Source organism: Bos indicus x Bos taurus, chromosome 23 (genome assembly GCF_003369695.1).
Source record: "Bos indicus x Bos taurus breed Angus x Brahman F1 hybrid chromosome 23, Bos_hybrid_MaternalHap_v2.0, whole genome shotgun sequence".
NCBI lineage: Eukaryota > Metazoa > Chordata > Mammalia > Artiodactyla > Bovidae > Bos > Bos indicus x Bos taurus.
The window spans coordinates 14919448-14943670 of record NC_040098.1 but is presented as its reverse complement, the minus strand read 5'-3'; the positions used below and the strand labels follow the sequence as shown (position 1 = coordinate 14943670).

Genomic DNA, 24223 nt, shown 5'->3' with positions numbered 1-24223 from the left:
ATTTTGTCTCCCAGGAGTTGGCAAGATATAGTCCAGGGCCACCACCGGCCTGCGTGTAGCCTGTAAGCTAAGAATAGTTTCTCTGTTTCTAAATGTGATTGAAAAAGAAAATCAAAAGAATAACCTCTGTGGCATGTGAAAATTATATGACATTTTAAATTCACCGTCCATTAATAAAGTTTTATTGTGATGTAACCACACCTACTCATTTACGTATCTCCCACGTCCAGTACTCGTGCCTGGAATATCCCATGGACGGAGGAGCCTGGTGGGCTGCAGTCCATGGGGTCGCTACCAGTCAGACACGACTGAGCGACTTCACTTTCACTTTTTACTTTCATGCGTTGGAGAAGGAAATGGCAACCCACTCCAGTGTTCTTGCCTGGAGAATCCCAGGGACGGGGGAGCCTGGTGGGCTGCCGTCTATGGGGCCGCACAGAGTCGGACACGACTGGAGTGACTTAGCAGCAGTATGTTGCAGAGCTGAGGCGTTGCCGCAAAGACCATGTGGCTGGCAAAGCTGAAAATATTTACTCTTTGGTCTTTCCGACAGAAAAGATGTGGCGACCCTGCTCTACCACGTTATGTTGTTTGGTTAGTTTTTGTCTTCTCATTAACTAGCATGAAAGCTCTCAGGGATCTGGGTGAATTCTGTTCATAGCTGTGTTTCGAGCACCTAGGAAAGTGCCTGGCACACGGCCGGTGCTCCCTGGTGTTTGCTGAATGAATGAAGGTGGTTCAAAATGCAGTCTCTGAAGCATGACGCGCCCTTGTGGGGATCTCAGCTGCACCTGTATACTGCTGTTACAGTAGTGTATCTCGGGCAACTTTTAAAGTCCATCCTAAGCCTTCCAATGAAGAGGGTAACCTACCTTACAGGCTGGACCTGGGGAAGAGATAAGAAGGAAATGTCCAGCAAGTGGCAAGTGCTGTGTGTGGGGTGGCCCCTGCCGTATGCTGGTTCTAAGCCCTGAGGTCAGGCAGGGACTGTGAGTGTGTGCTTATAGAAGATGAAGTCAGAGGAAAATAAGGTTTCATTTTCTTGATTGCTGAGGCCCTCGCCTCCGCTGCTCAGGGTGGGACCCCCCCCACCCCCACCCCCACCCCCACCAGGCTTCAGCTGTCTGCCTCATTTGCTGGTTCAATGCATGTTCTCTCGAGTGCCTGCTTGTGTGCCTGGCACTGTGTTGGGGTCAAAGGGAAGTGATCGCAGGCCCCACCTTCAAGGATCCCAGCCCATTGGTGGGAGTAGTTCCTGAAGACTGCCATCTGACACGGAGTTCAGCTGCGGTGGGGGCTCTGAGAAGGGGTCAAGGGACCCCTGCCAGCTCTCCCTCCCTCCTGCCCTGTGGCCAGCTCCCTGCAACCCCCACTGGTCACTTGACCTGGAATCCTGGCATCCTTCCTGGGCTGCACACGCTGGCCAAGGGGAGTTGACTTAACCCGCCCTGTTCCAGGCCGTTCCTCAGGGCCTGATGGGCAGACCGGGTTCTAGGAAGGGGCCAGATCTGGCTGGCTGCCCTTGGTCAGGGCACAACCTCTGCTCTCTGTCTGGGGCCTGTGGGTGAGCCAGGGGGTGGGGATCACTGCTGGTTAGAGAGGGCTGGCTGAGCACAGTCAGGGGGACACAGAGCTCTCCTTGCATAGGAGGAGGCCAGGGAGCCTGGAGAGGTGGCAGCTGCGTTCCTGCTCTGGGCTCTTCCACCCCCTCGCCGTGTTGAACTTGGGCAGGTTCCTGCCCCACCCTGGGCTCAGTGTCATGATCTACGCAGCGGTTGCTTCACGTGCTCTCCTGCTCTGATGGCCCTGGGTTATTGGTCCTGGCTTTGTAGTGTGGAGATAGTCAAGGGTTGATCACCACATAGATGGTGGTTTGGACAAGGAACCGGCTACTGTGACCTACTTGGAATGATTGATCTCTTTCTTCAATGGTGTGTATTGGGGCGGGGCAGGGGGGACTGTACCACCCCCCAGCTCTCCCCCAACCCTCTGCCAGTGTTCTGAGACAATGGCGGTCACAGGGCCTTGAATTCCTGTGCTGCTGTTTGCTGCCGCTTTGACATCTCCCAGCCCAGCTCCTTTGATTGGCAGAGGTACTTCTTCAGAGTAAAACTGCCCTGCAGGGCAGGGTAAGTGGGGCTAGTGAGGAAGAAGGGCTAGAGGGAGGGGAGGGGGCAGCAGGCAGAGCTGAGATGTTCACAAGCACTTGTCCCCCACCCTCCGGATGAGAGTTTTGAGAGACCCCATCCAGGGGGCAGATGAAGGGGTTGTGGGTTTCACTGAGTCAGCAGTCTTGGTCTCTCTGGGTGCCTGCATGTGGCTGTCAGCCCTGGGGCTGGTGCTGCAGAACTCCCCCTGAGAAGACAGCTCAGCTCGGGAGCCCCTCCAACAATCCTGAGCTGATCCTGCACTGCGCCTCCTGGCTTGTATGTGAGCAAGTTCCTTCCTCCTTGTCATAGATTTAGGGCAGTGCTGTCCCATAGAACTTCCCAGGATGATGAAAACGTTCTATGTATTACCTGATACAGTAGGCAGCCTTGGGCTTCAGATGCTGCTACTGTGACCTAGAAACTGAATTTGTAACTTTATTACAGTTTCACTGATTTAAATGGCCATGTGTGGTTAGCAGCTGCCACGTTGGATGGTGATGGTTTGCGATTTTCGAAAAAAAGGAAGCATCAAGTAGGCACACCTTACTTGATGATGCTTCGCTTTACTGTACTTCACAGATACTGCATTTTTCTATACATGGAAGGTTTGTGGCAACCCTGCATTGAGCAAGTCTATTGGTGACATTTTTCCAACAGCATTCGCTCACTGTGTCACATTTTATTCTCACATTTCCAACTCTTTTGTTACATTTGTTATGGTGATCTGTGATCAGTTATTTTTTTTTTAATATTTATTTATTTGGCTGTACTAGGTCTTAGTTGCGGCATTCCAGATCTTCAATCTTTGTTACCGCATGTGAGATCTTGGTTCCCTGACCAGGTATTGAACCTGGACCCCCTGCCTTGGGAGCTCGAAGTCTTAGCTCCTGGGCTTCCAGGGAAATCCCATGTGATCGGTTATTTTAGATGTTACTACTGCAACTCCCTGAAGGCTTAATAGTAGTAATTTTTAGCAATAAAGTATTTTTTAGTTCAAGTATGTACGTTTGCTTGGACTAATGCTATTGTGCACTTAACGAACCACAGGACAGTGTAAACATATATTTTTTTTTTAACTGCACTGGGAATTGGTTGCTCTGAACAGGCTTTCTCTGGTTGTGGCCAGTGGGGGCCACTCCTGGTGTTGCGGTGCACGGGTTTCTTATTGCAGCGGCTTCTCTTATTGCAGAGCACGGACTGTGGGTGCTTGGACTCAGTAGTTGTGCTGCTCCGTGGCATGTGGGATCTTTCCAGACCAGGGATAGAACCCATGTCCCCAGCATCGGCAGATGGATTCTTAATCACTGGACCACCGGGGAAGTCCAACATAACTTTTACATGCACTGGAAAACCAGGAGACTCTGTGTGACTCGCTTTATTGTGATCCTTGCCTTAGTTCAGTGGCCTGGAATCAAGGCCACAGTATCCCCGAGGTATGCCTGTGAACACACAGGTCCTGCGATAGTGTTGGCAATGTTTGCGGGCCACTTGTTTTGGCTTCTGACTTCAAGATTGACTTGTCGCTGTCAGATGACAGCTTAGCTGGAGAATCGCTCAGTCCTGCAGGCTTTCCCTGTTTGGTTTTGTTCTTCCGTCCTCCGTTCTGCTCTTCCATTACGTTGAAGAAATGAAACGTGGAACATCCAGGTCCCAAAGCTTAGAGCCCCTAGTAAGAGGCCTGATGCAATGAAGAGGCATGAAAGATTTTTGAAACGGGGTGAAGTTTTTTAAATTTATTTTTGATGGACTCTAGTTACATAGAATTTTAGAGTAAATCCTAACCCTGGGTTCATTAAATAATCTCATCATTGATCCATGCATGGCCTTTTTCACTTTATTTATACAAATGTATTTACATATTTTGATAATGCTATGAATTCCTAAGGAAACCCACTACCTCATCAATTTTTTGTGTGTGAAGAATCAGAACCCTGGAAAAAACCTTTGACTGCCTCTGTGGACTTCACTACCTTGTATTTCTCCTTCCTAAGAAAACACTTTTATGCCTTGTTTATCCTTCCTTTGCTTTTTAAGAATGAGATAGTGTTCCTGGATTTTTAAGCACTGTGCTTAAAAAAAAGGGGGGGTGAGGAACATCCCAACAGAATTTTCCAGGGAACGTGGTATTATTTTAGGCATTATTCTTTTGACGCAACTGAAATGCACAGATGTCACCCTGAGTTGCAGTTCGTTTCTTTCACTTCCGTCTCCTGTTCCATTACGTCAATATACCACACTTCCTGTTCGTGAACGTTTGGGTTCTTTCCAGTTTCTTGATTTTATAAACAGTGCTGCTTGAAACACTTGTATTCTCATTCAAGATGCAACTGCATCTTGGTGTACACTTTCTCTAGGAAAGGAGTTGCCAGGGTATGGAATATGTGAATATTTAACCTCGCAAACAATTCGGCATTGTCTTACAGAGGTGGTACAACTTTACACTCTCCCTAGCAGTACGTAAGTGTCTTTTGGATCCTTCCCAACATTCAGTATTATCATTCTGGACTTTTTCCAGTGGACTGTGTATAAAATGCCATGTTATTCTGGTCTTGCTTCGTACTTCCCTGTTTAGAATGAGGTCAGGTGTCTTGTCACGTGTTTATTAGCTATATATATATTTATTTATTTTCCTGTGTCATACCAGATCAAGTCATGTGCTCATTTTTCTGTTTGGTTTTTCATATTGGTATGGTCCAAGTTCTTGAGATATGTTGCAAATATCTTCTCCCAGTTTGAAAAAACAAGCCATACTTTGTGTAACAACTTGTTTGATCAGTAGTAGTTCTTGAATTTATTAGTTCTGTCTTTTATGGTTAGTGCTTTTTGTACTCAATGAAACACGTCACTCAAGGTCAGAATAATGCCTCTGGTTTTACTGAAACATTTGAAGTTTCGTTTTTGCATTTAAGTCCTTAGTTAATCTGGGGGTAACTTCGAGGAATCCAGTTTCATTCTTTTTCACGTGAATAGTCACTTTTTCTCATTCCATCTATTGAATAATTCCTCCTTCCTCCATAAATCAGCTATGTGTGCATTGGTCTGTTTTGAGTTCGTTTTATTATATTTAGTTTGTCTATCTGTACACCAGTATCACACAGTCTTAATCTCTATGGCTTCATAAGTTCATTATCTGATAAGGGAAATCCGTTTTAATCTTCAACAGTGCTTTAGCTAGCTATACCAAGCTTTGTCCATGAGAATTTTAGAATCTGATTACCACGTTCCCTGGAAAATTCTGTTGGGATGTTCCTCACCCCCCCTCTTTTTTTTAATTGTGTTTAAATGCACATAACAGAAAATTTATCATCACCACCATCTATTCCTATTCTCTTGTACATCTGAAATTCTACTCCTATTAAACAGTGACTCCCCATTATCTTCTTCCCCAGCCCCTGGCAACCACCGTTATACTTTCTGTCTTTATGGTGTGGGCTGCTCTAAGACCCATCGCAGGAAAGCTACGACAAACCTAGACAGTGTGTTGAAAGGCGGAGATGTTACTCTGCCGACAAAGGTCCATATAGTCAAGCTGTGGTCTTCCCAGTGGTCACGTACGGTTGTGAGAGCTGGACCGTAAAGAAGGCAAAAAGCTGAAGAATTGATGCCTCAAACTGTGGTGCTGGAGAAGACTCCTGAAAGTCCCTTGGACAGCAAGGAGATCAAACCAGTCAATCTTAAAGGAGATCAACTCTGAATATTCACTGGAAGGACTGATGCTGAACCTGAAGCTCCAGTATTTTCGTTATCTGATGCAGACAGACAACTCTTTGGGAAAGTCCCTGATGCTGGGAAAGATTGAGGGCAGAAGGAGAAGGAGGGTGTCAGAGGATGAGATGGCTAGATGGCATCACCGATGCAACGGGCATGAACTTGGGTAAACTTTGGGAGATGGTGGGAGACAGGGAGGCCTGGCATGCTGCAGTCTATGGGGTTACAGAGTCAGACACGACTGGGAAACTGAATAAGAACCTCATAGAAGTGAAATCCTATAGTATTTGGGTTTTTGTGTGTGTGTGTGTGTGTGTGTGATTAGCTTATTTCATTTAGCAAAGGTCCTCAAGATTCATTCATGTTGTAGCATATTGAAGAATTTCCTGTCTTTTTAAGGTTAAATAATATTCCACTGGATGAATGTGCTACATTTTGGTAATTCATTCATTGATCAACTTGGGTTGCTTCCATGTTTTAGCTATTGTGAATAATGCTGCTGTGATTAGGGATGTACAGATATCTCTTTGAGACTCTACTTTGAATTCTTTTGGGCGTATACCCAGAAGTGGAATTGCTGGGTCATATGGTAATTCTGTTTTTAATTTTCTGAGGAAGTTCAGCACTGTTTGTAGGGAAGTCAGCTTCCCTGTCGGAGAAGGCAGTGGCACCCCACTCCAGTACTCTTGCCTGGAAAATCCCATGGACGGACGAGCCTGGTGGGCTGTAGTCCGTGGGGTCGCTAAGAGTCGGACACGACTGAGCGACTTCACTTTCACTTTTCACTTTCATGCATTGGAGGAGGAAATGGCAACCCACTCCAGTGTTCTTGCCTGGAGAATCCCAGGGACGGGGGAGCCTGTTGGGCTACCATCTATGGGGTCACACAGAGTCGGACATGACTGAAGCGACTTAGCAGCAGCAGCAGCAGCTTCCCATTTGGCACTAGTGGTAAAACAAACAAACAAACAAAAAAACCCTGCCTGTTAATGCAGGAGATACAAGAGATGAGGACTTTAATTCATAGTTTTATTAAAGTATAATTTATATGGCCAGAGAGTCTTATCTGTATGAAACTTATCCTTTCAAATTTATTGAGGATTGCTTTATGACCTAGTATTTTGGCAATTTTTATAATTTTTTTTAATTCTTGAGCAGCTTATCCTTTAATTATTACATGAAAAAAAAATCTATGTTTATTGGACCCAGCTGCTTAATTTTCTTGCCTAAACCTTTGGTTATGTCAGTCTCTGCTGACTTTCCATCTGCTTGGCCTGCCAACAATAAATAAGTGGGTGGATTTGTTGGTTTCTCTCAGAGGTCCTATTGCTTTTTATTTTATCTATACTTGAGGTGATTTTATTAGGTTCATATGTGGTTAGAATTGTTATGTCTTCTTCATAAATTGGATCTTTTATCACTAAGTAGTAGGTCTCTTTCCATAATGATATTTTTGGTCTTAAGGTTTCTGTATTTGATTTTACTAAAGCTATATCAGCTTGCTTTTAGCTTTCATAAGATTATTTTATCTGTTTTCATCTACTCATTTTTAACTGCTATGTGCTCTTATTCTTTCGGTATGTCTCTCACAATAGCACACAGCTATTACTTTGATCAAATTTGACAATCTTTGACTTCTAACGGGCAAGTTTATTCTAGTTGCCTTTCTTGTAATTATTGAGATAGTTGGACTCATTTCAACAGTTTTTAAAAATCTGTTGTACTTTTTTGTGTTTTTTCCTCCTTTTTGTTTTTTAAATAAATGACCCCCTGCTTTTCTTCCAAACAAGGCAAAAGCTTTAGCACACTCTTAGGCCTTTGATTTTTGTTTTCAACCTTCCCCACTGTTATTGTTGGTGTTTTCTAGAATTTTACTTTCAGGTTATTACGAATAGTCTGCCCCTCTGTATCTCTTGTAAGCACCCTCTCTTTCTTTTTAAGATAACTTTACCAAGATACTTGATCCTGTGTAAATGCACATTTCTTGCAGTAGCTCTTGGATTTGTTTCTCTCCTATATGAATGTTTTTGTGGTGGTTTCTAATGGTGACTCCACTATTGACCGTGAATCTAATTAAATCTGACGTGCCAGGTAGTGTTTATAATGTTTAAAGCAGTTCAGTTCAGGTCAGTCACTCAGTCGTATCTGACTCTTTGCGACCCCACGGACTGCAGCACGCCAGGCCTCCCTGTCCATCACCAACTCCCAGAGTTTACTCAAACTCATGTCCATTGAGTCGGTGATGCCATCCAACCATCTCATCCTCTGTCGTCCCCTTCTCCTCCCACATTCAGTCTTTTCCAGCACCAGGGTCTTTTCAAATGAGTTAGTTCTTGGCATCAGGTGGCCCAAAGTATTGGAGTTTCAGCTTCAACATCAGTCCTTCCAATGAATGTTCAGGACTGATTTGCTTTAGGATGGACTGGTTGGATATCCTTGTAGACCAAGGGACTCTCAGGAGTTTTCTCCAACACCACTGTTTTATAGTATTAAAGTAGTAATTTTATAATATTATTTGAATGCTTATACAATTTTGTGTTCAAGGTTCGTTCCTTCATTATGTTAGGAATGTCACTGTATTGTCTCCTTAATCAATCTGGCTATTGGGAGAAGTCTTACGTCAGTCTGGTTTTTGCTGTTGGTGATATGCTCTTCTTCTCTGGATTGAGTGTTGTCTTTGTTGTCTAATTTCCTTAAATTTTACTTAATATGTCTAGGATAAGCTTTTCCTCATCTATCCTGTTGGCATTCAATGAAATTTTCCTGATATAGGGAATTTTTTTTCCATTATTCTATTCCTTCCTTCTCCCAAGTTTAATTTTTTTTTTTCTTGGACCTCTATTTGGATGTGACCCATCTACTTAGATCCTCCACTGTTCTTAAATTATATTTTGGTGCCTTGTTCTCTTCTTTTTGCTAGAAGAGCCCTTTAGTCTTACCCTCCAGCTCATCGATTTCTCCTGTGTGGATGTTACCATTTATCTTTTTGTGTTATTTATTTCACAATAATGTTTTTAGCTACTGCTTTCCCTTGTTCCCTTTTACCATGAAAAATTTTGTTTCATTTTGTTAATATCCTCTGGTATTTGTTTTGTTGTATTTATATTTCTCTTACAGTCTTGGTCTGTTTGATCTTTTTTTTTTTTTCTATTGATATGAGTGGAGGGTTGGGGTTTTTTGGTTTGTTTTTGTTCGGGGAGGCACTAGATGTACTTCTCAAGGGTCTCCTTAATTTAGCCAGTAAATTTCCTGCCCTGAGGATATGAGCTATTCTGTATGACACTACTTAACGGGAAAAGGTTCAAGGCCAGATCGTAGTCTTTGATAGGCCCAGAGAGCTCAAGTTGCCAGAATATCACAGTTATTCACTCATGTTTGTAATCTTCCTCACCAGGGACCAGCCTAACCCTAAACCCTAACCCAAAATAAGTCTCTGGCGTTCTCACTAAGTAAGGTCTTGATATTGTCTCTACTCGGGTCACTGACACTGCCTAGGATAGTGGCCTGACTCTTTTCTAAAGACACTGATGCTGTCCTAACTCACTCCCTGTCACTGGTCATAACTATAGCCTTGATGCTTTTCCCAACAAAGGCCCTGACAATGTCCCTAAGAGCCTCAAATGCCCCTCACTATCCCCCTAATCCTGTCCCTAACTAAGCCCCTGATGCTGCCCTAACTAACAACCTGCCTCTTACTAGGGCCCTCACGTTATCTCCAACAGAGGCCCAAATACTGTCCCTAACTAAGGCCCTGAGGCTGGCCCTAACTAGTGTCCTGACTATGGCTCTAACTAATGCCCTGATGCTGGCCCTAACTGAGGCCCCGAGGCCCTTCCTAACTAAGGATGCTAACATCAGACTGCAGGTTGTGTACTGTGAAATTCTAGGAGATGCTGTCCACCTAGAGCATGATGAGAACGGCAGCTCCTGGAGTGATGTAATCCTGGAGTGATGTAATATGGTGGTCCAGCAGGCCTTCTGCCCTCGGGGAGAAGCAGGTTGGAAGGAAGCAATGACCCTCAGTGGGCGCTGGAGGAGGGAAGTGGAGGAATGGATGCCTGAGGCCAGACAGTCCCCCACTGTGGTCTTCAACTCCCAGCAGGACATTAACAGCTTCCCGCCCCCACCCCCCAACACCTGACCTCTAGTGAATTCCTAAGCTGGTTCTCTGGTGCTTCTATCACCAGATTGTTCAGTAAGGGGACAAGCAGTTATCATACTGAGTCATCAGTGCATAAGGGCAGCGAGAAAGCTTATCTGCCCACCACCCACCCCCTCTGGCTTTCTCTTAACTGCTTTCCTTCGCCAGTCCCCTTCAGCTCCACACTCCCTTCCCCGTACTAGCTCAAAAGGGACTGTCCGTCATCCTGTGAGTTTCTCAAGATTGTCTTTTTTTTTTTTTTTTAAGTTCCTAGATTTCTGTGTTTCTTCAGGGTTGATTTGTTGAAGGGAGCCAAGAACTGCTACTAATTTTTTCACATTGGCAGAGTCCCCAGAGTAAAGGTCTTCTCTTTGTTTCTAAAACAACAACGTTTATTTTTACACTTTCGTTTTCTTATTGCAAAAGTAATACATGTTTATTTCAGATAAGCAAAAATAATATCACTGCTGCCCAACTGAAACTGCTGTCAACATTTTGGTTTGGCAACCCTCCTGTCTTTTTCTCTTCTCGCCCTAATTTTTAACCTGCCCTCTGGACTTTGTGTATTTCCCAACATCCTGACATATTTTGCTACAGAGTCATTTTTAGTTGCGTGATATTCCACCATCTAGACAAAGCATAATTTACCAGTTGTCTGTTTTTGACCGTCTGGATGCTTTCCTACTTCCCTTTGTTATGTATTGCTCGTTGATCAATACATATTTGTCGATGAATATTGTTCACATCCATGATTATTGGGGTTTTTTTTTTTTTAGTTTTTTGGTTTTATTTAGATTCCATGTTTAAGTGAGATTATGTGGTATTTGCTTCTCTGTCTGACTTATTTTCATTTAACATGATGCTCTCAGGGTCCATTCATGTTGTTACAAATGGCCAGATTTCCTTCTTTTTATGGCTGAATGATATTCCATTCTGTGTGTGTATACCACATTTTAATTATCCATTTATCCATGAATGGACAAGTCTGGGTTATTATAAATAATGCTACAGTGAACATAGGGTACATATATCTTTTCAAGGTAATGTTTTCACTTTCTTTGGATAAATACCCAGAAGTGAAATTGCTGATCCTAGGGTAGATCTATTTTTAAATTTTTAAAGAATCTTTGCGTTGTTTTCCATAGGGGCTGCAGCAATTTACATTCCTACCAGCAATGCATAGGGGTGCCCTTTTCGCCACATCCTTGCCAACACTTGTTATTTCTTGTCTTCTTGATCATAGCCGTTCTAACAAATGTGAAGTGATATCATTGTGACTTTGATTTGTATTTCCTTGATGATTATTAACGTTGAGCACCTCTTCATGTATCTGTTGGCCATCTGTAGATCTTCTTTGGGAAAAAATGTCTATTCAGATCCTCTGCCCAATTTTTAATCAGGTGGCTGTTTTTGTTTTTTTGATGCTGAGGTGTATGAGTCCTTTGTATATTTTGGATGTTAACCCTTCATCATATGTATCATTTGCAGATATCCTCTGCAGTTCAGTAGGCAGACTTAAGTCCACCATTCCCTTTGCTGTGTGCAGACATGTTCCTTTGATGTAGTCCCACTTACTTATTTCTGTTTCTGTTGCCTTTGCTTTTGATGTCTAATCCAAAAAAGTCATCACCAAGATCAGTGTCAAAGTAAGCCCCTTGGACTCACTCCCTGTCTCCTCTTAGGAGTCCTATGGTTTCTCATCAAGATTTAATCCATTTTGAACTGAGTTTGATTTTTGTGTATGGCGTAATAGGATGGTCCAGTTTCATTCCTCCGCACTTGGCTATATAGTTTTCCCTGTCCTTTCCTCATTGTGTATTTCTGGCATCCTTGTTGTAAATTAGTTGACTGCACATGCATGGGTTTCTCTCTGGACTCTGTTCTGTTCCATTGACCCATGTAGCTTTGTTTATTTATTTGGCTGCTCTGGGTCTTAGTTGCAGCATGCGGAATCTTTAGTTGCGGTATGTGGAATCTAGTTCCCCGACCCGGGATTGAACCCAGGTCCCCTTCATTGGGAGTGTGGAGTCTTAGCCACTGGACCACCAAGGGAATCCCTCACGGGTCTTTTTTTTTTTTATGCCAATATTATACCATTTTGATTGTTACAGCTTTGTAATATAGTTTGAAATCAGTTTGATGCTTCAAGCCTTGTTCTCCTTTCTCAAAATTGCTTTGACTGTTGAGATTCTTCTGTGGTACCATACATATTTTAAGATTGTTTGCTCTCTTTCTGTGAAAAATGCCATTGGAATTTTGATAGAGATTGCATTGAAGCTGGAGATTGCTTTGGGTTAGGATGGCGCATTTTAGCAACATCGATTCTTTAACCCCCGAGCAGAGAGTATCTTTCTGTTTATTTGCATGGTCTTCAGTCTCTTTCTTCCGTGTGTCGTAGTTTTCAGTCTCTTCTGACTATCTGTGGCTACTCAGGGTTGCCCCCACCCCCTTCAGCTGGCTCAAGTGCTGCAGCCTTAGGGTAAAGGTTGCTGCCATCCCCGTGCTGGTGGGGATGGTAGGGCGACCAGCACACCCAACGTATCCGTATGCAGTTCTCTAGAAGGCAGCCTCCCTGCCACGCGCAGGGCCCCCGCTTCTGCTCCTTGTCCAGGTGCCTGCTAAACTTCGTGCAGGCTAGCTTCCCTCCCACTTTGTACAGAACCTCCTCCTCTGTGCTCTTTGGGCTCTGGTCCCTTAATCCTTCTGGTCCCATCTGCACTCTAGCAAAGGGAGTTTGGTGTTTGATCTTTTGGTTGCTTTTTTAGATCATTGTTTTTATCCTTGTTTCTTGTTAAGCTAAACCTGGTCAGTAGTAGTCCACACAGAGCCCGTTTTCTATCCATCTTGCAGAGTTTCTCCTTTCAGCCCTTCTCCCGGCCTCACCAAGAACAAGCAGGCTGATACCCCTCCCTGTTGTCTCTCCAGCCCAGCTCCGCCAGCTGGAAGGCCTGAGGACCATCGGCATCACCACCAACGGCATCAACCTAGCCCGGCTGCTACCTCAGCTCCAGAAAGCTGGTCTCAGCGCCATCAACATCAGCCTGGACACGCTGGTACCAGCCAAGTTTGAGTTCATCGTCCGCAGGAAAGGTGATCAGATGGGGTTCACGGTGGAGGGTGACCTTCCCAGGCCCTCGTAGCAGGGGAGCCGTGGCGAGTGCGAGGGGCCTGGTCTCTCCCTCTCTGTGTCTTGGCTCTCGCGAAGCCTAGACGTTTATTCCTCCCTCCTTACTCTTGCTACATGTCCCTTTTCTCTGTGGCCACCCCCTTGAGGACATTTTGGGGTCAGATGCTAATGAACCGTGGTGACCAGCCTTCCCTCTGCCCTGCCCAGCACGGAGAGGGTTCCCAGAACACAGGACATTCCATTTTAAAACCAAGACAGTCCCTGGGACGCTGGGACAAGTTGTTTACCCTGTAGTGAGGTCGGAGGAAGTGTGGGGCAGCCTGGGGGTGGAAGCCATCATCCTAGATGCCAGGGACAGGGCCAGTGCTGCCAGGTGGGGGGTCCCCCAGCACCCAGGGGTGCTCGCTGGGCCCCTCCTGATGTAGCAAGCCTCTTCCTTCACCCCCTGCAACCAGCACATCCACGGCCTCCTCCTGCCAGGCTCCATCAGGGAGGGGCCGAGCTCTGGGTCTCACTGGACTGGCACCTGCTGTTCATGAGCCCTGGGTTGGGTGGGAGGTTCTGTAGAGGGTCGGACGCCCTTTGATTTGGGAAGGGCAGTACACTACTGAGACTGCTCTGGAGGATCAGAGAGATGGGGGGAGATCCGGCTCTCCTTCCCCTTCTCTGGAAACAGCCTGGAGCTCAGCCCCACCTCCTCCCCCCCCCATCCCCCAAGCGTGTGACTTCCTGTTTATACCCAGAAGTGTGCTGAGGAAGCCTGGGGCAGTCTTTGCTTCCTGTGCAGAGCCGCTCTGGGTGCAGTGGAAGGACAGACACAAGACGCTGCTCTGCCTTATAGACTACGAAGGGCTGAGAGTGTGACAGAGGACCACCTTTGCTGGCTGTGTGGTGTCAGTTCAGGCCTTCAGAGGGGACGAGAGAACTCTCTGGGGCTGTCTCTCCTAGCAGGGGCATACTGGGAGGACTTCAAGGAGGAGGCATTCCTGCTGGGCCTTGAGGGATGGGGCGTTCAGATCAAGGGAGCCCACTCTGACGTGGAGGTCAGTTGAACCTGCAGGGGCTCTGAGGCGGGGTGAGGTGGAAGGTGTAATTGGGAGCTTTATTTGCACCCACCTACCCACTATCGCCCACCCGCAAACACTCCCCATACTCCCTGCCTCCTTGACTCCTTTCTTGGAACGAAGATTGGAGACAGTAGATCCTAATGTCAGATCTGCCCTCCCACTTGCACCTCTGTGTCCCCTGCCTCCTTTTGGAGGGAAGAGCGCTTTACAGAAGAGACAACTTTCCAACAGCATATTGTGTAAATGCTGCCCAGTCTTTGCTTTGCCGTCTCTTACTGCTGTCTTGGGGGAGTGCATGGGAACTCACCCTAGTATTCTTGCCCAGAGAATCCCATGGGCAGGGCAGCCTGGTGAGCCGCAAAAGAGCCAGACATGACTGAGGGACTGAGCATTGCCGTCTTACTCCAGAAATGCTACGGGGAAGCCATGGAGGCCAGCTGCGGGCCGGGGGAGGGTCTGTAGGCACCTAGATGCTTGCATGCATGAGTGAGCTGGGGCAGGAGGAGAAGGCAGCCTGGGCCCGCATTCACTGCATTAACCACAGAGAGGGGTGAGACTCACATGCACGGGACGTGCTCACCAGCCCGGCCCAGCGTCTGGGCCTACTAGGTGCTTGAGGAGAACGTGGAGAGTGGGTGAATGGATGCACTGGGGAGGAGGAAGCGCTGTGAGGGGGTTGGGGAACCTGCATTCTGAAGGATGGGGGCCCCCATCCCGCCCCCAGCCCGGTGGGCACTGCCTGTCTCTCTGGACCTCGGTTTCTTCCTCTTGACCATCAGTGGGTTCACCTAGATCAGGGTCCCCACACTGCAGCCCACCAGCCAAGTCCAGCCCCTGTGCCTGGCTTTTTACAGCCTGCGAGTCAGGAATGGATTTTGCTGATAGCATTTGCCATGAATTTAATGATAAGGGACATTCACCATGAATCCCAATTAAGCGAAATATTGTCCCTGCAAAAAGAACTTCACTCTTCCATTCTATTTGCAGAGCTGTGTTATAAGTTATACTCAATTATTATCATATTCTGAATGTAGTTAATGAAGCCTTTATGATACATGTCTACATCATACCCTCAATTTTGCCTCTTGGCCTACAGAGCCTAAAATATTTACCCTCTGGTCCCTGGACTCTGTGGTCTCTGAGGCTCCTGATGGCTCTGGCACTTCACTGTGGGTGTGAGGTCGGGGGAAGAGGGAGGCGGTGCCTGGACCCTTGCTTCTCTCCCTGCCCACAGGCTTCCACAAGGTCATGGAGGGCATCCACAAGGCCATCGAGCTGGGCTACAGCCCCGTGAAGGTGAGGACTTCCTGCCTCCTCCAAGACAGCCTCCATCTCTGGCCGGAGCAGCTGCAGGGCAGCCCCCACTACCTCTGGCCCACTCCCTCCAGCCTTGCCCCTGCTCCCCACAAGAGAGGGGAGAAAACCAGTGACCCCATGGGATCTTCCACCCCATGGAGAACTGGGGGAGAGCCGCAAGGAATGGGACCCTGGGTGGAGAGCCTAGGGAGATGCCAGAACCAGCCCTCCGCCCCGGAAAAAGACCACCACAGGGCTAACCCTCACGGTTCCCTCGTCCCACGACAAGGTGAACTGCGTGGTGATGCGAGGCCTGAACGAGGACGAACTCCTGGACTTTGTGGCCTTGACCGAGGGCCTCCCCCTGGACGTGCGCTTCATTGAGTACATGCCCTTTGACGGTCAGTGCCACAGGGCAGGGTGGGTGGCGGAAGAGGAGGCCAGGCCTGTCCGCGGAGCCTGACCAGGGCCTCGCTGAGAGCACAGTGGGGGGCTGCCGAGGACCCTGGGAGGGGCTGAGTGGGCAGACAAGGTCTGGCCGCCCCTGTGGACGCTGCTGACCTCAGACCCTGCTGAGCGTGTAGGAATTTCTCCACGGATGGTGGGGAGGGGTCTGGCAGGCTCCAGGCCCGTGGTGGGGATCGGAGGCTTCTCATGGAGAGCGTCGGTGTGGTTCCATCCCCCATTTCAGGCTGAGCCTCATGCCCTCCTGACCCAGAGGCAGAGAACTGGTTCCTGGGCTGTGGGAGGGTGAACCTGAAGCCCCGGCACCCCATAGTGTGCAACTCAGTGGCTCCCACCCCCAACACAGGCAACAAGTGGAACTTTAAGAAGATGGTCAGCTATAAGGAGATGCTGGACACCCTCCGGCAGCAGTGGCCAGAGCTGGAGAAGCTGCCCGAGGAAGAATCCAGCACAGCCAAGGTTGGGGGCAGATGGAGGGGCTGGGGCTGGGAGGAGGTCATGCCACCACCCTAGGACCCTCAGACGGGAGAGCTGGCAGGGGCTGCGCTGGGGGCGGAGTCAGTGATACAGGACAGTGCTCTTTAAGCGGGAAGCGATTCAGGGCGATCATAGCGGACTCCCTGCTTCACTGACAGAGAGGAAGCCCTGACGTGGGTTAAGGAACTTGTCGTGGGGCACATTGGAGTAAGTGGTGGAGGGGACCTTGTCTGGCCCTTCCACGTGGCTATCTCTGGCCATGCTGCCCCCAGGTCCCTGAAACTTTAGGAGCCTTCGTTTTGGGCAGGCCAGGGGCAGGCAGAGAGCTCAGGGTTTCTGCTGTTTGAGGGCCTTGCAGACCGCTTTCTGCAGGGCTCCCACAGAGAGGGAATGGTATCAGGTCTGATGTCACGGAGGGAGAGCTGGCCCACCCGCATCTCCTCCTCTGCGCCCACCCACAGGCCTTTAAAATCCCCGGTTTCCGAGGCCAGGTCAGCTTCATCACGTCTATGTCTGAGCATTTCTGTGGGACCTGCAACCGGCTGCGAATCACAGCTGACGGGAACCTCAAGGTGAGTGTCTATTGCCCCGCAGGACCCCCACCCCTCTGCGCTCTGTATGTTTCTTCCCAGCCGCGCCCCCTGATTGGAGGCAAGGCTCGCAGGGTACATGGGAGTGATGGTGAAATAGTGTCAGGTTTAGGGGGATCATGGGAGCAGCAGATGGGGGTGAACTTGTGGCTCCCATGGAACTGTCTCCCTGGTTCCGTCATTGCTTGGGTCCCTGAAGTAGCTTCTGCTTGATCAGGAGCCCCTCTCTAGGACTCAGTGCCACGGAAGGTAGGGGGCCAGGCAGGGATCAGGGTGCCTTTTGCCCTCAGCCCCTATCCTGGTTGCCCTTCCCACCAGGCCAGGGGCTCGTCCCTGAAACCAACATCCATTCCTCACATCTAATCAGCACGTGCTGGGCTGTGCTGTGTATTCAGTGCTGGGCATAGCGGGTGGAAGGGAGGCGCAGACAGGCCCATTTCCTATGGGCACAAAGGCTCCTTCTGAGACCAAGGAGCTAAGGGTGGTAGCATGTGATTCTTTGTCAGATGAGCACGGGACAGGCCTCCCTCCAGGTGTGGGGGAGGAGGCATATCTCAGGCTCACCCTAATTAGGCCAGGGCAGGTTTCGGTCAGCTCTGGGGAGACCACGTGGAGGGCCTGAGCGCCCCTTCAAAGGTGCAGAGTGTCCTGTTGACGGCAGGGTGCTGTGCAGAGGTTTTTTACAAGGTGGAGGTCGTATTTTAGGAAGAATCACTCCCAGCTTGAATTTAGAAATAGACAGTTAGATGCCATTTAGTGATGTTCCAAACATAAGAGTTTAGGTGAAAGTGGGAAGGAAGAGAGAAAGAACTTGGAGACGCAGGTGGGGGTGGAGAGAGCGGTGCCCGGGTGTCTGGTGGGCTCTGGGACCTGCCTGGAGGCGGAGGTGCTGGTGGGTGGGCTTAGACCATCAAGTTGGGCATCAGAACGGAGCTGTGCAGCAGACGGTCATAAAGCCAGGGGCTGGATTCCCTGGCGGTCCAGTGGTTAGGATGCCACACTTTTACTGCAGGGTTGAAGGTTCAGTCCTGGTTGGGAAACTGGATTGCGGGTGGAAGAGAAGTGCAGACAAATCCATCAACTCCAACATGCTGTGTGGCGTGGCTCAGCCAAAAAGAAAACCAAAGGCTTATCCGGGCTGGAGGCGTAGGACTGACTGGGCTGTAGATGAGAGATGACGGCTGTGTCAGCCAGCCTCCTGCCCGCGCCCTCGCCCCAGGAAGTGGAGCCAGGATTCTGAGCAGAAAGTTGGGAACAGGCTGTTTATAGTGCAGGGTTCAGGGGGCCTGTTAAGGGGTGTCGATGCACTGGATGAGCTGCAGCAAACTGCTGTCCCTCCCCTGGGAGGAAGGGGCCCCGGAGGAGATGGCGTCCCTGGGGCCCTGGGAGAGCCGGAGCCTGGCGGAGTGGCCGCCCAGCCAGGCCTGTGGGTGGAAGCTCCACTGCCGAAGTGCCTGGCCTCTCCCTCCTCTCTTCTGACCTCCCAACAGCCAACCCCCTGGGCAGAAGGCAGCTGGAGGGGCCCCCCCGGCTGCAGAGAAGGGCAGAGAGTGGAGCTTCGGGGCTGCTGGGGAGCGAGGAAGGGCACCAGCCCGCACGAGGAGGTGGCTGTGCCTTCCGCTTAGCTCTCGTTCACATCCTCTCCGACCATCTCAGTTTGTCAAAGGTGCTTCGGTGCCTGTGTCCAGAGCGCCATGTACAGAGCTGGCACTTAGTAGGGGCTTTATAGGGCTTCATGGGAGGCAGTAGCTATCTCGCTTTGTGGGACCACCCCGTCCCCTCTGAGCCCAGAAGCAGCAGAGCGTTGAATCAAGTTTGACCCCAGGATGCCGTCTCCACCAGCCCTCTGCTGATCATCCGCCAGTCAGGGACCACAGACAGAGTCGGGGCAGGCGGGCAGTGTCCAGGAGCAAAGGGACGGGGAGAGGACGGAGGGGAAGCGGCTTGTGAGTGCCAGTCTCCCAGGAGACCGTTTGGACGCAGCTCCCGCTCTCTGGGATCTGTTCTTCTGGCAGCCAAGAGGCCATTCCATGGAATGTCTCAGGAGAAGGTATGAATGTAGATTTTGATGCACTGTCTCTGTTGGCAATTATTTTTTTAAAGCACACTCTACGCGCTGTAAGGAGCATGACTGGAAGTCAGACACAGGCCTTGTCTGGTTTTGTCTTCCTGCCCTTACAGCCCCTCTTGACTACTCCATCTAGCACCTTCGGCCTCTCATTGCAGGAAATCTTGCTTTGAGTCTGACCAGCCAAGGGAGGCCCTCCTGCTCAGCCCAGGGCGGGGTACTCTTAAGAGTGGGGGCCAGGGCTCAGGATCCAGAGGATGTGTTGGCCTCACCCACCATGTGACCCTCTCCAGGTCTGCCTCTTCGGGAACTCAGAGGTGTCTCTACGGGATCACCTGCGGGCAGGGGCCTCCGAGGAGGAGCTGCTGAGGGTCATCGGGGCTGCGGTGGGCAGGAAGAAGCGGCAGCACGCAGGTAGGGTGCAGAGAGGCCGGGCTGGGTGGCGAGTGGGCTGTCGGCAGCAGGAGGGAGGTCCGTAGTTGGAGGGCAGGAGGATGAGGGGCAGCCTGGCGGGAGCCTGGGGACCCCGTGTGGTCTGTGCTCCCCATCACTGTTCTTGGACCTCTTGACTTGGGGGCACAGTGATGCTTCTTGGCACAGCAGAGCCCGTGCAAGACAAGGGAGCCCAGAGGCTCTGGGGCCGTTTTCATTGGGTGGGGGGAAAAGAGGGCGTCATTGCCTCTCGGTCATCCCATACATTGTCTTCCATCGAGGCGGGGTCCTGGCACCCACACGTGCTCTGGGCTCTGTCGTGGGCGGCCTCGCAGTGTCCTGCGGGGGTTTGCTGGGGTGCATGTAGGTGAGCGCGTGGCCCCGCGGCTGGCACACCGCTGTGTCCATCGTGCGCTTAGTGAACTCTCTCCCTGCCCTCTTTCTCCCCCGTCCCCACTCCCCTCTCCCCACCCTTCGCTCACCCCAGGCATGTTCAATATCTCCCAGATGAAGAACCGGCCCATGATCCTCATCGGTGGGTGACCCATCAGTACGTAATCACGCGCTCTCATCACTGGGGGTCCCCTGGGGCAGGGCTCCTGCCATAAGGCAACCCCCGCCCCGCCCCCCCGATCCTGCACTTCATCCTGAGGTTCTCATCCTTCATCTTTTCCTGCCCTATCCAGCCTTTACTGCTGCTTTTCTTCCCTTCCACGGCTGCTCCTCACTGCATATCCATAGAAGTCATCATCCTATCTCACAAGAGATCAGGCTTGGGGAGTGGGGTGGTTCTAAGCTTATGATCGCTGCGGTGGTTGTCCCCTGAGAGTGGAGCTTCTGGTTAAGACAGAGACCTGTCCTCGGCTCTGGAATCTCCTGGCTCGGATGCAGTCATGGTCTGTCCCTTCCCTTCTGCCCTGTGGACCGGGCCACGAGTGTGTCTGGACCATCAGTGCCATTGGGCCCGGTGTTATGTTTCTGTGCTGGTCGGCGCTTAGGCAGCTAAGCAAGCATATTGCTCAGCTTTCCATGGAGGACGCAGCCAGGATTGCAGCTACCTAATTCGTGAACTCCGGGGAACTGAACATATTGCCCAGGGTGTTTCTAGAAGGAAATGGCACCCCACTCCAGTATTCTTGCCTAGAGAATCCTGTGGACAGAGGAGCCTGGTGGGCTGCTGTCCATAGGGTTGCATAGAGTTGGACACGACTGAAGCGGCTTTGCATGCATGCATGCATTGGAGAAGGAAATGGCAACCCACTCCAGTGTTCTTGCCTGGGGAATCCCAGGGATGGAGGAGCCTGGTGGGCTGCCATCTATGAGGTTGCACAGAGTCAGACATGACTAAAGTGACTTAGCAGCAGCAGCAGCAGCAGGGTCTCTCTCCTATGCATAGGATGCTTCAAGCAGAAACACCTTGTTGTTGAGCTGCATGTGGGCTCTAACACTGGGGACCTGGCCGGTCCACGAGGAGCTTTAGGGATGCTGTCACCCCGCTGGCACATGCCCAGGCTAGAGCAGGGGAGGCCTTGCCCCCTTGGCCACAGGCAGATCTGGGCCCCTGAATCGTGCCCTAAGCAAGAGAAGGCAGAGAGAACAGCTAGGGGCAAGGGTTCTTTTCCTCAGCGCGTGGAGCAGAGCCAGCCAGTGCCCTGAGGCAGCCCAGGAGCCACACCAGCCTCCCTCACCACAGCGTGCCATCGAGGGGGAAGCCGTGCCACCTCTCTTCTGCCCTCACCTCCACACCCTCCTCCTCCTGTATCGGGCCTTGACCCAGGCTGCCTTGATGGCAGAGAGTGGGGGAGGACAACCACCCCCGCCCTCCCACGGATGGAGGTTGTATCTGTGACACTGACAAGTTAGGGGACCCAGAGCATGTTGGAAGGCTGGGAGTCGGGAGACCTGACTGATTGACAAGGAGTAAGGTTAGTGTCAGGATATAGAGTAACTAAAGTGGGGTCATTTTTAATAAAACCGAAAGTTGTCCAGAACAGGGCCTCTTAGACTTTCACATGCATTTGAATCCCTTAGGGATCTTGTTATTTCAGACTCGGATTTGAGAGGTCTAGGCTGTGTGTCTAACAGTTCTCAGAAGGTGCTGGTCCCTGGACCACCCTTCGAGTAACAAGAGCCTACAAGGTGGTTCCCCAGGCCCGTGGGACCATGTGAATCAGCCTGTTGCTTCGTGTGCACTTCTGATGTGCTTGAGATGTCAATGAAATAGATTCATTATTTCCCTTAGAATCTTGTCTGCAAAGCAGGTGATTACTGTTAGCCCTTCCTGGAACATTTAAAGATGAGAGTAACTAATTGGTAATTCAGGCTGAGGCCTGGCTATAGTTTTAAGAAAATGAACGGACAGAGTGGTCGTGTGATCGAGGCTTGCATGGTGGCAGCAGGTGGGAGCACCCCCACCCTCCACTGCAGGACAGGTGGAGACCCTGGGACCCTTGCTCTCTGCACCTCCTGGTGAGGAAACCTGCATAGTTATATTCTGGGGGCCCCTTCTCTGTGGATCTTCTCTTTTCTGTCTTCTCACTGTGCTCTTGGCCCTTCATTCCACGTTCCCTGACATGAACAGGGGAACTCGAGGTGGGATGGGGAGAGAGTTGGGGGAGGAGGTGGTTTTGCAAAAGACCCTTTTGGACTGAGTCTCCTCTTCTGTTTTCATTCTAGAGTTATTTTTGATGCGCCAAGATTCCCCACCAGCCCTTCCAAGCACTTTCAGGAACTCTCTCCGTGTTCAGGTTCTGAGACACAGAGTGAGTTTCTCCAGCCAGATGGTGACTTTATGGAAAGGAGGCGGGGTCCCCCAGGCCCCTCTTGTTGCCCAGCGGTGGCTGGGGTCCAGCCTCCCTCAGAGACACTTCAGTTCCCACCTGGACTCAGATGCCAACCCAAAGTGCCTTAGCCCAACAGAGCCCCAGGCTCCTGCCGCCTCCTCAGGACCTCTGCCAGACTCTGACCAACTGACCCACGTGGACACGGAAGGACGGATGGCTATGGTGGACGTGGGCAGGAAGCCAGACACAGAGAGGGTGGCCATGGCCTCGGCCGTGGTCCTCCTGGGGCCTGTGGCCTTCAAGCTCATCCAGGAGAACCAGCTCAAGAAGGGAGATGCCCTGGCGGTGGCCCAGCTGGCAGGCATCCAGGCGGCCAAGCTGACCAGTCAGCTGATCCCTCTCTGCCACCACGTGGCGCTGAGCCATGTCCAGGTGCAGCTGGAGCTGGACCGCACACGCCACGCCGCGGTGATCCAGGCATCTTGCCGGGCCCGGGGCCCCACCGGGGTGGAGATGGAGGCCCTGACCTCCGCTGCCGTGGCCGCCCTCGCCCTGTACGACATGTGCAAGGCCGTCAGCAGGGACATCGTGTTGGCGGAGATCAAGCTCGTTAGCAAGACTGGGGGTCAGCGAGGGGACTTCCATCGAACGTAGAGCTCCTGCCCCCGCTCTCACCCCCAGGCCAGCAAGCAATGGGATGCCGTTTCAACCCAAGGGAAAGAGGTCAAGTTCCTTTCACCAGTTACCTTCCGCCGGTAGGAACCTGAAGCCAGCCCACCCCTTCACTGCTAGATGACCTTCACTCACCTACAGGGTTTCCTGTCTTCCAAGAGGAAACCAGCAGGCACTTCAGCCTTCCTGGACCCTGAGGTTGTGCCTGGGAGGGTTATCTAGCCTTGCTAGATAATCACAGTATGATTTGTGAACTCTTTGAGACAATCAGTCGAGCCCATGACCTCCACTTCTCGAGTGGGTTTTCTCTTCTCCTCCTTTTCCTGGGAGGAACAAGGGCTCATAAGCAGAGGAACCCGCTCTGAGGAAGGGAACGCGGCTCGCCCCGGGAATGGATCACTTCTCTCTAACTGCAGCCCCGGCCTCTCCGCCGTGCTGCCTCGGAAAAGCAGGTTATCCCCCTCCCGTTGCCGGAGTCTGTCCCATCAGACACACAGGCTTCCAGCTTATCAGTTGCACCGTCCTGCAGCTCCTTTCCCTGGCCCCTCCTCCTAAGCAGTATCCCCATGGGCCACAGCCCCGAGGCCTCCTGACCGAGCACACCTCCTGTACCCCTTCACCCTGGGACACACCAGGTGGGGAGGAGTGGTGGAGCTTGCCTTCACCCTCACTGCGCACAAAATAAAGCCACGATGCCAGTTTTGGAGATGCAGGAGTGAGGACTGTCTGTGCCGAGGGCACCGAGCCGTGATGTTAGGTCTGTCCTGCCGCCTATAGCCTCGCCCCCTGGAGGAACAGGAACTGCAGAGATGCTGGAAAAGGCGGGGGCACGGGGAGAACATGCTCTCCTCCCTGGGGGAGAAGGAAGGCTTGGAGTGGGAGGTATGGAGATGCAGCGTCTCCTGTAGCACGGTCATCTGGGGACGTCCAAAGCACCTCCTGTCGCCAATAGAGGCCGGGGGTGCGGTTAGAGGCTCCTGGTTTTCACGTCCCCCAAAGCACGACGCGCTCGCTGGGTTCTCTCGACATGGGTGGGTTAGTGTGACCCACCCTCTGACCCCACCCTATCTGCTTCCGTCTGCCCTACACCCAGGTCTGCTGGGAAACCAGTAACAGCCACCCAGCTCTTAGACTGTGGAGACTGGCTTTTTCTTTTCCAAGTCCTTCCACCTTGGCTGATTTCAAGGTACCGTATGATGTGAACCGGCTTGCGGAATCCTTGAGGCTGTAACAGTTGGTGCTCCCGG

General features: G+C 50.7%; 1 protein-coding gene across 6 annotated transcripts in view; it reads left to right on the top strand.

The window, feature by feature from the left end:
• The window catches only part of MOCS1 (molybdenum cofactor synthesis 1), a 34501-nt gene extending 10817 nt beyond the window's left edge, over positions 1–23684 (top strand). For 2 of the 6 annotated variants that reach the window (XM_027524916.1, XM_027524920.1), the window contains 8 exons: positions 12865–13089; positions 15428–15489; positions 15779–15890; positions 16301–16413; positions 16893–17003; positions 19383–19503; positions 20009–20056; positions 22198–23684. In XM_027524916.1, coding sequence (XP_027380717.1) covers positions 12865–13089; positions 15428–15489; positions 15779–15890; positions 16301–16413; positions 16893–17003; positions 19383–19503; positions 20009–20056; positions 22198–22958 — 1553 coding nt within the window. In that variant the 3' untranslated portion in view covers positions 22959–23684. Of the gene's footprint in view, positions 1–12864; positions 13090–15427; positions 15490–15778; positions 15891–16300; positions 16414–16892; positions 17004–19382; positions 19504–20008; positions 20072–22197 lie in introns of all 6 variants that reach the window. The other 4 variants (XM_027524918.1, XM_027524921.1, XM_027524919.1 and 1 more) reach the window with 4 other exon arrangements.
• Positions 23685–24223: the final 539 nt, after the last annotated feature.